General features: G+C 53.3%; 1 protein-coding gene across 2 annotated transcripts in view; it reads right to left on the bottom strand.

Annotated features, from left to right (window-relative positions):
• Nucleotides 1-1,057: 1,057 nt before the first annotated feature.
• The window catches only part of LOC137358308 (microphthalmia-associated transcription factor-like), a 41,515-nt gene continuing 30,170 nt past the window's right edge, over nt 1,058-12,402 (bottom strand). Inside the window, exons 3-10 of one of the 2 annotated variants that reach the window (XM_068024243.1) lie at nt 11,113-11,350; nt 8,457-8,681; nt 7,981-8,080; nt 6,055-6,168; nt 3,911-3,967; nt 2,701-2,776; nt 1,962-2,109; nt 1,058-1,704 (exon numbers count right to left, since the gene is read on the bottom strand). In XM_068024243.1, coding sequence (XP_067880344.1) covers nt 1,297-1,704; nt 1,962-2,109; nt 2,701-2,776; nt 3,911-3,967; nt 6,055-6,168; nt 7,981-8,080; nt 8,457-8,681; nt 11,113-11,350 — 1,366 coding nt within the window. In that variant the 3' untranslated portion in view covers nt 1,058-1,296. Of the gene's footprint in view, nt 1,705-1,961; nt 2,110-2,700; nt 2,777-3,910; nt 3,968-6,054; nt 6,169-7,980; nt 8,081-8,456; nt 8,682-11,112; nt 11,354-12,402 lie in introns of both variants that reach the window. The other variant, XM_068024244.1, reaches the window with a different exon arrangement.

The raw sequence follows: 12,402 nt of genomic DNA, 5'->3' as shown, positions 1-12,402 counted from the left end.
TTACCGCCCGCTCCCCACCCCAACAACCGCAGGGGATAAGTGAAGGCTGCAGGCCAAGTGGTACGGTATAAAAGTTTATTATACAGTTCTCTCAACCGAATAATAGCCAAATTGAGACCTTGACGCGTTGAAAATGATTCTTTGCTCATTAAAAGTGGAATTCCTGGGTTACACTGTCACTAAACAATCCCTGCATCACACTCACGCTGGTATAGCTGCAGTCCACTGACCCAGTTACTGGACAAATAACAGAGGCTGCGTCGGGGAGGTTTGACCCACTTTCTCTACGGCTCCCACACCCCCAAAGGGGCTGAACCAAGCTGGGCTACAAATTCCAGTCACTCACCCCACGTGCCCATTCTTCACACGGCAGCCCAGTGAGGTCCAGGCTATTTGACCATGGGAGGCTTCACAGCCCACCGAGAGCAGGCACTGGCCCCGGGTTAAGGAGCAGGTGCACGGTGTGGGGAGCGGGGTTCGGTGGTCAACTCAGCACAGGCCGAGGATGGAGCCTGGGCCATTCTGCTGAGGAATGGGGGAGGAGGAGGGGGACTAGGTGGGGAGGGGGAGGAGGAGGGGGAGGAGGAGAGGAAAGGCGCATGGTCTAGAAAAGGACCTCCAAGCCACCAAATGAAGACCTGCTTCGATCTGCCGCTGCCATGGAAAGGGGAGGCCGCCAAAAATCAGAGGGAGGTCACATCGATGACGCCCCCCCCCCCTTCCCTACTCCCCCTCCTCCCACGAACCCCCTTCCCCCTCCACCCCGCCTTCACCCTACCCCCCCCATCCCCCTCCTCCCCCCGACCCCCCTCCTCCTCCCCCCCCCACTTCACCCATTCCTCCTCCTCCTCCCCCCGCCCCCCTTCCTCCTCCCCCCTTCCTCCTCCCCCCTTCCCGAACATCACCGGCCAGGAAATAATAATGAAGTGCGCCGTCCCTTTAAAGACCCTGGAGATCCTCTTAAGAGAGATCCTCGGTTTCTTTTGTTCTGGGTTCGATTCCCGGTCTCTCCAGACACTCTCATTGGCTAAATTAAAAGTAAAATAAACTGGCAAAATAAAGGAGGAAACATATTTTTAAAAAAATAAAATAAAAACGTTGAAAGATTAACAACCTTTTTGTTTCCCCAGAGTAAAAGGTTGTCGATGTTTCTTGAGGTCTCCAGAAGGCTGTTAACGGGTCTGGAAGTTTCTAGAAGGCGGTTAACGGGTGGGCAAGTCTCTCGAAGGAAGCTGACGTTTCTGGAAGTTTCTCGAAGGTTTGCGGAGGGTTCTGGAACACTGGCGGGCGGTCCCTTTAGCAGCCTGGGTCCTCCTCCATGCTGAAGCTGCTGCGTCGGCTGCTGCCCTTCGATGCCCCGGGAGAGACCGAGGAGAGCAGCGGATCAGACGCTCCCACCGGGGACAGCGAGTCCTCCATCAGGATGTCTCCCAGGCCAGAGTCCAGCTTCATGGTGAACGGCAAGTCGGCCAGCGAGTCGAAGGCGAGCGGCTGCTCGGCCAGGCCCAGGCCCAGGCCCAGGCCTAGGCCCAGGTCCAAGCCCAGGCCTGCTGCCTGTGGGAGGCTGGGCAGCGGCTGGTGGTCAGAGCCCTGCTGTCTCGGTTGGGACTCCTGCTTGATGACCTGGGCGGCCAGCTGGGCGGTGTTGAGGCCGGAGGGGGAGCTGAGCGACAGGCCGTGAACGCGCGCCTGGATTTCCAGTTCCTGCCGAGAGGGGGAGGAAAGAGAAAGAGGTTTACTGCCTGGCACACAAATACAGACCCCTGGCCAGGACCTTCCAGACAGATAGAGGGGTTTCGGAGGCACTGAGGTTTGTGGGTAGTGCACACGCCAATTTTGTTCATTGCGGCCAATGGCAGGATCAGGTGATGAAACCTCCTGGAATAGGGCCTACCCAGAGCTGCCAAGCCCAGTTATACCCAGTAACGCGCGGGCCAGCACGCGTGGACTCGGCTTCCCACCTGTATCCGCAGCAGGAGGTTCCGGTTGGCGTGCTCCAGTTTCTTCTGCCGCACCTCCAGTTCCTTCGAGCGGCCGCTCTCCTTCTGCAACTTCCGGATGTAATCCACGGAGGCCTTGAGGATCGTTCCCTTGTTCCAGCGAGCCTCCCTGGAGGGAGGGAGAGACAAGAAGTCAGGACAGCTCAGAGGAACCCAGCTCATCACTGATGTTCAGTGGATGATCAAACACCCAATCCAGAGCCACACAGTTAGAGGGTGAAAGTATCGAGGGTAGAGGGAGGACCAGTGGGTACAAATCTAAAACACGAGCTGATAGTGCTGTACCTGTCCTGGGGAGTGTTTGATGGGGACAGTGTAGAGGGAGCTTTACTCTGTATCTAACCCCCCGTACTGTACCTGTCCTGGGGAGTGTTTGATGGGGACAGTGTGGAGGGAGCTTTACTCTGTATCTAACCCCCGTACTGTACCTGTCCTGGGGAGTGTTTGATGGGGACAGTGTGGAGGGAGCTTTACTCTGTATCTAACCCCCCGTACTGTCCCTGTCCTGGGAGTGTGTGATGGGGGACAGTGTAGAGGCAGTTTCGGAAGCTAATTGTGAAAGTGGCCCAGGCTGGGTTATTTAAAGCGGCACTGAGCAGGACCTGTTCGATCACGCTCTCCGCTTCCCAACTTCCCGAAATGCCCCAGTGGAATTCACAAACACGGGCCGACACCCTCAGTTATCAAGAAGGAAACTTACGGATCATTGGATTTCGGAATCATGGCACCCAGCTCTTTGATCCGATCATTGATATTAAATCTCCGCCTTCTCTCAACTGTTTGAGGAAGAAAAAAAGAGAAACAAGCAATGACCACCGGATGGCGAGCTGTCTCCCGCGGCAACAGGCCTAGACCTCAGATACCACCCCCCTCCCCCCGCCACTCCCTTCACTCCACCCCCAATGGCGACCTGACCCCTCCCTCCCTCCACAGTGGCCGGGGTCCCTCCCTCACGACTCCAGCATCCCAGAGTGATCAGCCACAAACCCAACACTGGTACCCACCCTCACCCATGACACTCAGCGTGAGGGGAGACCCTCGGGAGGGAGTAAGCACTGCCTCGGCCGAGCACCTGTCTTGTTAAACTCCCTGCCTGTAGCAGCATAGAAGAGCCAGGAATCCCACTGCCCTCTGTCACTGCCACTCAGAGCCTCAACCTCCCCCGTCCTCGAGGGCCTGACACCCTCCCGTGAACCAGTGACCGAATACCCAAGACTCGACATGCTCCTGCCACTGAGCTCTGCCAGCCCTGCCCACCGGCCCAATTGGCATTCCCTGCTGGCACTGAACCACTTCACGATTCCGCTCATCTCCATAGCAACGAGGCCTACCCACACAGACTAGACCCTTTCCCTCCAAAGCGACCAACTCCCTTAAATAACACCCGTTGCTCAGCAAAGAAAACCTCTCGACAGGCACCTCCTCGCCCGCCGATGCCCGGACTATCCACTCACATACCCACCCCACATCCCAACCTCTCGCTCCAAGACAGGCTGCAGGACACAGCTTGTTCCTGAGCCCCTCTCTCTCCCTGACACCTCTCCCCCCCTCCCCTCCCCCATCCCTCCTTCTCTCACATATCCTCATTCATCTTTGTTTTATGATAAACCCTCTGCACTTTCCTCTCTCAGTGCTCCTTAAGGCTTGGCACCAACAACCAGGCCCAAACTTGGCGCCAACAACCTACAGTCGCCAACACGATTAACCTCGTCTTTTGAAACTTGATGGGGAGGGGCTTCTTCACATTCGGATTCTGCCCCTCACTGTGTAGCCCATCCAGTGCCCCGGAGATGTGCCAATCAGATGCCAGTTGCTGAACAAAAGGTGCGGAGGCAATATTTAAGCATGGAAATGGGCCTGGAGGAGGGAAGGAGCCTGGAGGAGGAGCTGCAACCTTGTTCAAAACTTACTGAGATTGTGATTGTCTTTCTTCTGCCTTTCTTTAATGAAAGCTTTGACGTCAGCATCTGCAAGAGAGACAGAGAGAGAGACACAACATGCGTAACAGGCTTTCAGTTACTCAATGTTCTTTTCCCCCAAAAACAACATCCCAAAATACCCAACAAGGGAGGTGTGTCTCTGTGGAAACGAATCGCCCAGGAGGAAATGAGTCACAGGGGTAGCACCTCCTGGGTACTGGACTAAAATCCAGAATGGACCATGTGGCGGTGAATGAATCCTCTGAGCTGGCTACTAAGTCCGAAACAAGTTTTAGCAATCTCACAGAGCTCCTAATTGGAAAAACCGACACCAACCTTACTCCAACACAAGCAGAAAACAGGCAAGAATCACATTGGATTAGAAGAGGAGTCAGTCATTTAAAGCTCGATGGAACCAGTGTAAAGGGAGCTTTACTCTGTATCTAACCCCCGTTTTTTTTTTTGTTTTTTTTTCTTTATCCTGTCCTGGGAGTGTTTGATGGGGACAGTGTAGAGGGAGCTTTACTCTGTATCTAACCCCCGTGCTGTACCTGTCCTGGGGAGTGTTTGATGGGGGACAGTGTAGAGGGAGCTTTACTCTGTATCTAACCCCCGTGCTGTACCTGTCCTGGGAGTGTTTGATGGGGGACAGTGTAAAGGGAGCTTTACTCTGTATCTAACCCCGTGCTGTACCTGTCCTGGGGAGTGTTTGATGGGGGACAGTGTAAAGGGAGCTTTACTCTGTATCTAACCCCGTGCTGTACCTGTCCTAGGAGTGTTTGATGGGGGACAGTGTAGAGGGAGCTTTACTCTGTATCTAACCCCCGTGCTGTACTGTCCTGGGAGTGTTTGATGGGGGACAGTGTAGAGGGAGCTTTACTCTGTATCTAACCCCGTTTTTTTTTACACTTAACTAACTTAACAGAAATAAACTTAAGACTTTAAAAAGAGCCATACACACTGATCAGCTCCTTCCGTTGTGCTGACACCCCTCTCCCTATCACACAAGCTCCCTTACCTCTGGGCTCTCAGTTTAAATTAGTTTAGGTATTAGCTTTGCTCTGTACCTACACCATTTTTTTTGTGTGGGTGAGAGGAAACAGGCTGCTCAGGGTGTGTAAATGGGGAGAGGTGGGTGAGAGGGTTAATCCCCCTCCAATAGGGAACAGGCAGCCCAGTTTGTGTATCTGACCTCTTTTTTCTGATGGGGTCAGTGTAGAGGAGCTTTACTCTGTATCTAACCCTGTTTTTTGTTTTTTTTTTCTTTTATTTGGAGCTTTACTCTGTATCTAACCCCCGTGCTGTACCTGTCCTGGGAGTGTTTGATGGGGGACAGTGTAGAGGGAGCTTTACTCTGTATCTAACCCCCGTACTGTACCTGTCCTGGGAGTGTTTGATGGGGACAGTGTAGAGGAGCTTTACTCTGTATCTAACCCCCGTACTGTACCTGTCCTGGGAGTGTTTGATGGGGACAGTGTAGAGGGAGCTTTACTCTGTATCTAACCCCCGTACTGTACCTGTCCTGGGAGTGTTTGATGGGGACAGTGTAGAGGGAGCTTTACTCTGTATCTAACCCCCGTGCTGTACCTGTTGTGGGAGTGTACTTGGGGCGGGGTGGGGGGGGGGGTGGCAGGTGGGCTGGTTGGGGAGGAGTCAGGGTTGGGAAGATAATTTTTTTTTAAGATAAGGATGGCCATTTGAAGTACTTGAGATTGTGGACTCTCACCTCCTCCCCCTCATGAGGAATCACTCCTTCCAGAGGGAATGGTGGGTGTGGGAGGAGTGCTCGAGCTCAGTGGGGGGGAGGGGGGGGGTGGGTTCGCTCTCGAGCCCCACATGACCCAGAGCCACTCATCATTGCCACGCAGAGGTGTGAGCTAGACGTCTGGGGATAGGGAAAGTGGGGAAATTGAGGGGGAGGTGGAACCTGTAAAGGGGCTCACTCTTGTCGGGTTCCACCAAGCACCCCGCCACCTGACTGACTCGAGGCTGAGTGAGAGGAGGGGAGATGCAGAAAGAGGAGAGAGTTGAGGCAGAGAGAGAGTCTGAGTCGACAGATCAAGAGGTAAGTGCACAAGAGATGAGAGAGAAAGAGAAGCGGTTATGTCGTTAGTTTGAACACAATCATGGTCTACCTGCGCTCTCCTTGCTGTTGGGGAGGTTGGCCGGACAGGAGTTGCTCACGGTGACAGTCGCGTTAGTCAGGTTTTGAGTGCTGTAGATGCTCAGCAGGTTCCCCGACACTGTAGCTGTAAGAATAGATGAGACAGCGGTCACCAAGTGCAGCAGCAACCAAAGGATCACACAGTGAGACACCAGGCAGAATCTCCGAGGCACCATGGCATTCCATTCAGTAACTCCGTCAGGATCACAGGTAGCAGTGGTCAATCAGTAAACTGAACGCACAGTGAAGGTGCTGTAACACCAGCCTCCCACCAGGGCCAGTGCTTGTAACACCAGCCTCCCACCAGGCCAGTGCTGTAACACCAGCCTCCCACCAGGGCCAGTGCTGTAACACCAGCCTCCCACCTGGGGTCAGTGCTGTAACACCAGCCTCCCACCCGGGGTCAGTGCTGTAACACCAGCCTCCCACCCGGGGTCAGTGCTGTAACACCAGCCTCCCACCCGGGGTCAGTGCTGTAACACCAGCCTCCCACCCGGGGTCAGTGCTGTAACACCAGCCTCCCACCATGGCCAGTGCTGTAATACCAGCCTCCCACCATGGCCAGTGCTGTAATACCAGCCTCCCACCCGGGGTCAGTGCTGTAACACCAGCCTCCCACAATGGCCAGTGCTGTAATACCAGCCTCCCACCAGGGCCAGTGCTGTAACACCAGCCTCCCACCAGGGCCAGTGCTGTAACACCAGCCTCCCACCAGGGCCAGTGCTGTAACACCAGCCTCCCACCCGGGGGCCAGTGCTGTAACACCAGCCTCCCACCCGGGGCCAGTGCTGTAACACCAGCCTCCCACCCGGGGCCAGTGCTGTAACACCAGCCTCCCACCCGGGGCCAGTGCTGTAACACCAGCCTCCCACCCGGGGCCAGTGCTGTAACACCAGCCTCCCACCCGGGGGCCAGTGCTGTAACACCAGCCTCCCACCCGGGGCCAGTGCTGTAACACCAGCCTCCCACCCCGGGGCCAGTGCTGTAACACCAGCCTCCCACCCGGGGCCAGTTGCTGTAACACCAGCCTCCCACCCGGGGCCAGTGCTGTAACACCAGCCTCCCACCCGGGGCCAGTGCTGTAACACCAGCCTCCCACCCGGGGTCAGTGCTGTAACACCAGCCTCCCACCCGGGGGCCAGTGCTGTAACACCAGCCTCCCACCCGGGGCCAGTGCTGTAACACCAGCCTCCCACCATGGCCAGTGCTGTAACACCAGCCTCCCACCAGGGCCAGTGCTGTAATACCAGCCTCCCACCAGGGCCAGTGCTGTAATACCAGCCTCCCACCAGGGCCAGTGCTGTAATACCAGCCTCCCACCAGGGGCCAGTGCTGTAATACCAGCCTCCCACCAGGGCCAGTGCCTGTAATACCAGCCTCTATAGCTCTACTGCCCCTTTGACCACCTCAGCACGTCCAAATCGCTTTCCAACCAATGGAGCAACTTTCTGAAGTATAGTCACTGCTGCAATGTAGGCAGCGTGGGGGGCCTGGATATGGGGCTCGTGTCTCTGGAGTCGGGGCTTCAACCATGACTTTCTCGTCTTGGAAGTGACCCAGTGAGCTACCGCTAAAGCCCCCCTTTATCCAGACATCGACGCATTATAGAAATAAAAAGACAGAATGTGCGACGCCAAACTGGGGAGCGAACTTTCACCCGATCCAATGATCCTGCCCACTAGACCCTGCAACGCAACGGGAGCTCGACCATGTTACAAAAAGACCCTGTACGTTCTCTCTCGGTCTGGTCTCTTCGGGGACTTCACTCCTCCTCGCCACTTGTCCCCCTCCCTTCCCTCGCTGGGGTATGGCTTCCACTCCACCGCTACTGGCTGTCTGCTTCCCCCTTAACCGAGAGACACTGAGACAAACTACAAACTACAAACTACAGCATCACTCACCGTATTGGGCATCTGGAGGCTGGAGTCCACCAATCCCAGCATGTCGTCATTGTAGCTGGATTCCAAGCTGATGATCTCATCGATGACGTCATCCATCTGCGGACAGACATGGATCGAGCTCCGTTACTTCGGACTGGACAAAACCAGAGGACTCTATAAATACCTCCCGAGCCCCCTCCGAAATATGCTGAAAAACCCCGAATCTGAGTAAATATCACCTGAACCCCCCCCCCATAATTCACCACGAATCCCCCCAGAATAAATACCCCTGAACTTGAGTAAATACTTCCCAAGAGACCTTTAAATAACTCCTGAACCATTAAATAACCCGCAAGTACCTACCTCCAAACCCCTCCTCAAATACCCCCAAACTGCAGCCCCCCCCGCCCGAGTAAATACCTCGAAATCCCAGGTAAATACCTCTCGCACCCCCTCCCGCCTCCACCCCACCCCCAAACCCCGAGGACCTCACCTCCTTCTCCGGGTTGGAACCGATCTTGAGCAGGGCCATGGGGCTGTTGGGGGTGCTGCTCGCCGCCCGGGGCAGTGCCTGCTCCCCAGGCCCTGGGGAGTGCGGCCCAGCTAGCACCTGTGTGGCGGCTTTGCCCTCCATGGTGGTGGACAGGTACTGTTTGACCTGCTGACGCTGGGACTGCTGGATGTGGTACTTGGTGGGGTTCTCCAGATGGGTCTGCACCTGCCGGGACAAATTCAACCGGGTTAGCTTCACTTTGCGACGGGCAAGCGGTTCAACTTAACTCATCGATGACGCCTCAGGCGAAAGCTCGAGGCTGAGACCACTGAAGTATCGGTAAATCTGAAAGTCGTGGCTCACCCTTGCCCCAATCAGAAGGTCGTGGGGCTCGAACCCCCACTCCAGAGACTCGAGCCCCAGATCCAGGCCCGACACTCCCCCAGTGCCTGCACTGAGGGAGCACCGCACTGTCGGAGGCTTTTGGGTGACATGTTAAGCCACAGACTCCGTCTGCCCTCTTCGGGCAACCACTATTGGAAGAACAGTTTTTTTTCCCTTCACAAGAAAACAGGAGACGTGCGACAATTTCACTGCAGTTCAGTGTCCTCAAGATATAATGAGGGCAAACATGTTTTGGCAATCAATTCAGGTCATCAGTTCAATAAAACATTCACCTGAATATTCTTGGGGCCTGAACAACCCCCAAGGCTACAATGTGTAAGGAATGTGACAAGTGATAAAGGATCGGAGAGCTTTGTTCATTAATCTCTTCGCAACTGCCCTGGCTTAATGATTTGACAGACGCTTCAGACAAGGGGAGGATAGAACAAATAAAGACAGAAAATGCTGGTAAACACTCAGCAGGTCAAGCAGCATCTGTAGAGAGAGAGAGAGAGAGAGAGAGACAGAGTTAAGGCTTCGGGTCCAGGGCCTTTGCTCAGACGAAAGGTCATCGACCTGAACCTTAACTCTGTCTTCTCTCTCGCGGACGCTCTTTGACCTGCTGAGTATTTCTGGCATTGTCTGCTTTGTTTCATATTTAAATTTACTAGTCAAAGAAATACATGCAGATAAAAATGTGTGTAATGAGAAAAAAGGTCTACATTTTTCAATGCATCATCCCCAAACATAAAACAAAAAGAATCTTCTTTCAGCTGCCATTTGTTTTAGTCTGAAATTATCCTTTAAGGCAAACCACTGATCCATTTCTGAAGGGGTGCTCTAAAGAAGCTGAATAGACATTTGGCATTCTCCACAAGCAGAAATATCTTCTCCACTTGAAAGGGGATGGAAAATCAGGGAAACGCCTCAGAATTCACTAAGGTCTAATTAACCTATTAAACTTCAACTGAAAAACAACCACATGTTTGACTTCTCAGGGTCTGAGGGCCCAAGACTTCTCCAGTTAAGTGCAACGGTCAACAATCAATACTTTTCAACATTTTTATCTTGAAAGCTATTTTGGTTGTAGTATTATGCAATGAGAAAGGGTTAATCAATAACCTTGGAGCCGCGAGGGAAGAGTGATCATAATATGGTTAAAATTTTATAACACGCTCGAAGCGATTTAGTTAAGTTCAAAATTGGGTCTTAAATCTAAACAAAGAAAACTAATGGGGGGGGGGGGGGAGGCGAGTTGACTAAGTTAGATTTGGAAACTACTTTAAAAGATATCAGAGTAGATAAGCAATTGCTAGCATTTAAATCATTAATACATAATTTGCAACAAATAGACTTTCATTTAAGACACAAAATCCCACCGAAAAATGGGTCCAACTATGGCTTACAAGAGGGGTTCGGGTAGTATTTGATCAATGGAACAGGCTTATAATGTTGCCAAAAAGAGCAGTAGGCCCGAGGATTGGGAGAATTTTAGAATTCAGCAAAGGAGGGTTAAGAAATAGATAAAGAAAGAGAAAACAGAATGAGAGAATATACTAGCAAAAGACATAAAAACATATTGTAAACATTTCTATAGGTATGAAAATAGGAAGAGACGAGTGAAAGTAAATGTGGGCCCATTAGAGGCAAAAACAGGCGAAATTGTAATGGGGAATAAGGAAATGGCAGAAACATGAAACAAATACATTGTGTCTGTTCTCACGGTGGAAGACAAAAAAAATTCCGGAATAATGGAGCAAGCCCGCAAGAGGAGTTGAGGCCTGGGACAGATGAGCCATGATCTTATCCAATGGCGGGGCAGGCTTGAAGGGCTGAATGGCCTACTCCTGCTCCTATTTCTTATGCTCTTATATTCCCTGGAGTTTACAGATTCCTGGAGCTGATCACATTAAAATAAATAAAATTCTTAAAAGGGGCTTGACAGGGTAGATGCCGAGAGGCTGTTGTCACCACCCCCCAGCTGGAGTCTCAAACACGGGGGTCACAGTCTCAGGATAAGGGGTCGGCCAATGTTGTTGAAGGGTGGAGTCGGCTTGAAGGGCCAAATGGCCCTACGTCAGCTCTTATTTGTTATGTTCTTATAAACATGCCTGTAAAAAAATAATCCCATCACCAAATGAGAAAGCAGAGGAGAATTCCATCCCATCAGTCTGGGCTGCGTTAAACCCCAGAGGTGAAAGGTCAACATCAGACCCACAGTCCTGCTTGCAGCCGTGGCGACCGCTGCCTTGCCCGCAGGCCCCGGACTCACCTTCAGGATCTCCACGGGGACTTGCGCCTTGGAGGGCAGCCCCAGGGGGGCGGAAACGTTGATGGCGCGCGACTGGTTGGCGGAGGCCCGCTCCTGCATGAGCTGGGCTGCGGCCTGCTGCTCCTTCCGCTCTTGCTGCTGTGTCTGCTCCCGCATCAGCTGTTGCCGGAGCAGCACCCGGGACGTCATGGCGGGGGAGGGAATGGCCGGCTTCACTTTGCCCGGTTGAGAGGGAGAACTGCTGCAAGAGGGAGAGAGAACAGAATGAAACACCATCGCTCGTCGATAGGCACGGTGACAATAAAATGGCCGTCAGAGGAGCGGAGGGTCAGCTTCGGGAACATGATGGAGCTCTGTCGCTGGAGGTAGAAGACCTGCTTGAAACACTAAATGAACACCTTGCGTTGATGTTTAAACCAGGAAGATGACTGCGCCAAAGCTGCGGTAAATGAGAAGGTCGCCACGATCCTGGGTGATCCCAGAAAAGCTGGTTTTATTAAAGTGGGTTCGCCACCTGGCCCCGAATGGGACACATCCTCGGGATGAGAGAGAAGACACAGCAGAAGCACTGGCCACAGTCTTCCAACCTTCCTCAGATACAGGGATGGCGCCAAAGGTCTGGAACATCGCAAATATGATAGCCCTGATTAAAAATAAAAGGGGAGGAAGACAAACCGGCAATTACTGACCAGAGGAAGCTTTTCCAAACAATTATTCAGAAGAAAATTAGCAGCCACTTGGACAAATACTGACTAACGAAGGAGATCCAGCACGGATTGGTTAAGGGCAAATTGTACCTGACTAACATGATTGAGCTTTTTGATGAGAGGGTGGGTAAGGGCAGTGCAGTTGATGCTGTGAAAATGGACGGCAAAAGGCATTTGATAAAGTATCGCATTTTAAGATTTATGAAAATTGAAACCCACGGGAGAAAACGGTGGGGGAGGACGGCGGAGGTGGTTGGGGGGGGGGGTGTAGAGGCTAGCTGGAGCATCGCATGAGGGGCTGGGGGTGGCGGCAGGCGTGGGGAGGGCGGGGGACGAGAGACAGACATGCATGGGAGGGAGAGAGATAAGCAGGGAGGGAGGGAGAGGGGGACTCACACAGAGAGGGAGGGAGAGGGGGACTCACACAGAGAGGGAGGGAGAGGGGGACTCACACAGAGAGGGAGGGAGAGGGGGACTCACACAGAGAGGGAGGGAGAGGGGGACTCACACAGAGAGGGAGGGAGAGGGGGACTCACACAGAGAGGGGGACACGGAGGCAGAGGGAAAGAGAGGGGAGAGGGAG

This window comes from Heterodontus francisci, chromosome 49 (genome assembly GCF_036365525.1).
Source record: "Heterodontus francisci isolate sHetFra1 chromosome 49, sHetFra1.hap1, whole genome shotgun sequence".
Classification (NCBI taxonomy): domain Eukaryota; kingdom Metazoa; phylum Chordata; class Chondrichthyes; order Heterodontiformes; family Heterodontidae; genus Heterodontus; species Heterodontus francisci.
This window is presented reverse-complemented; position numbering and strand designations above follow the sequence as displayed.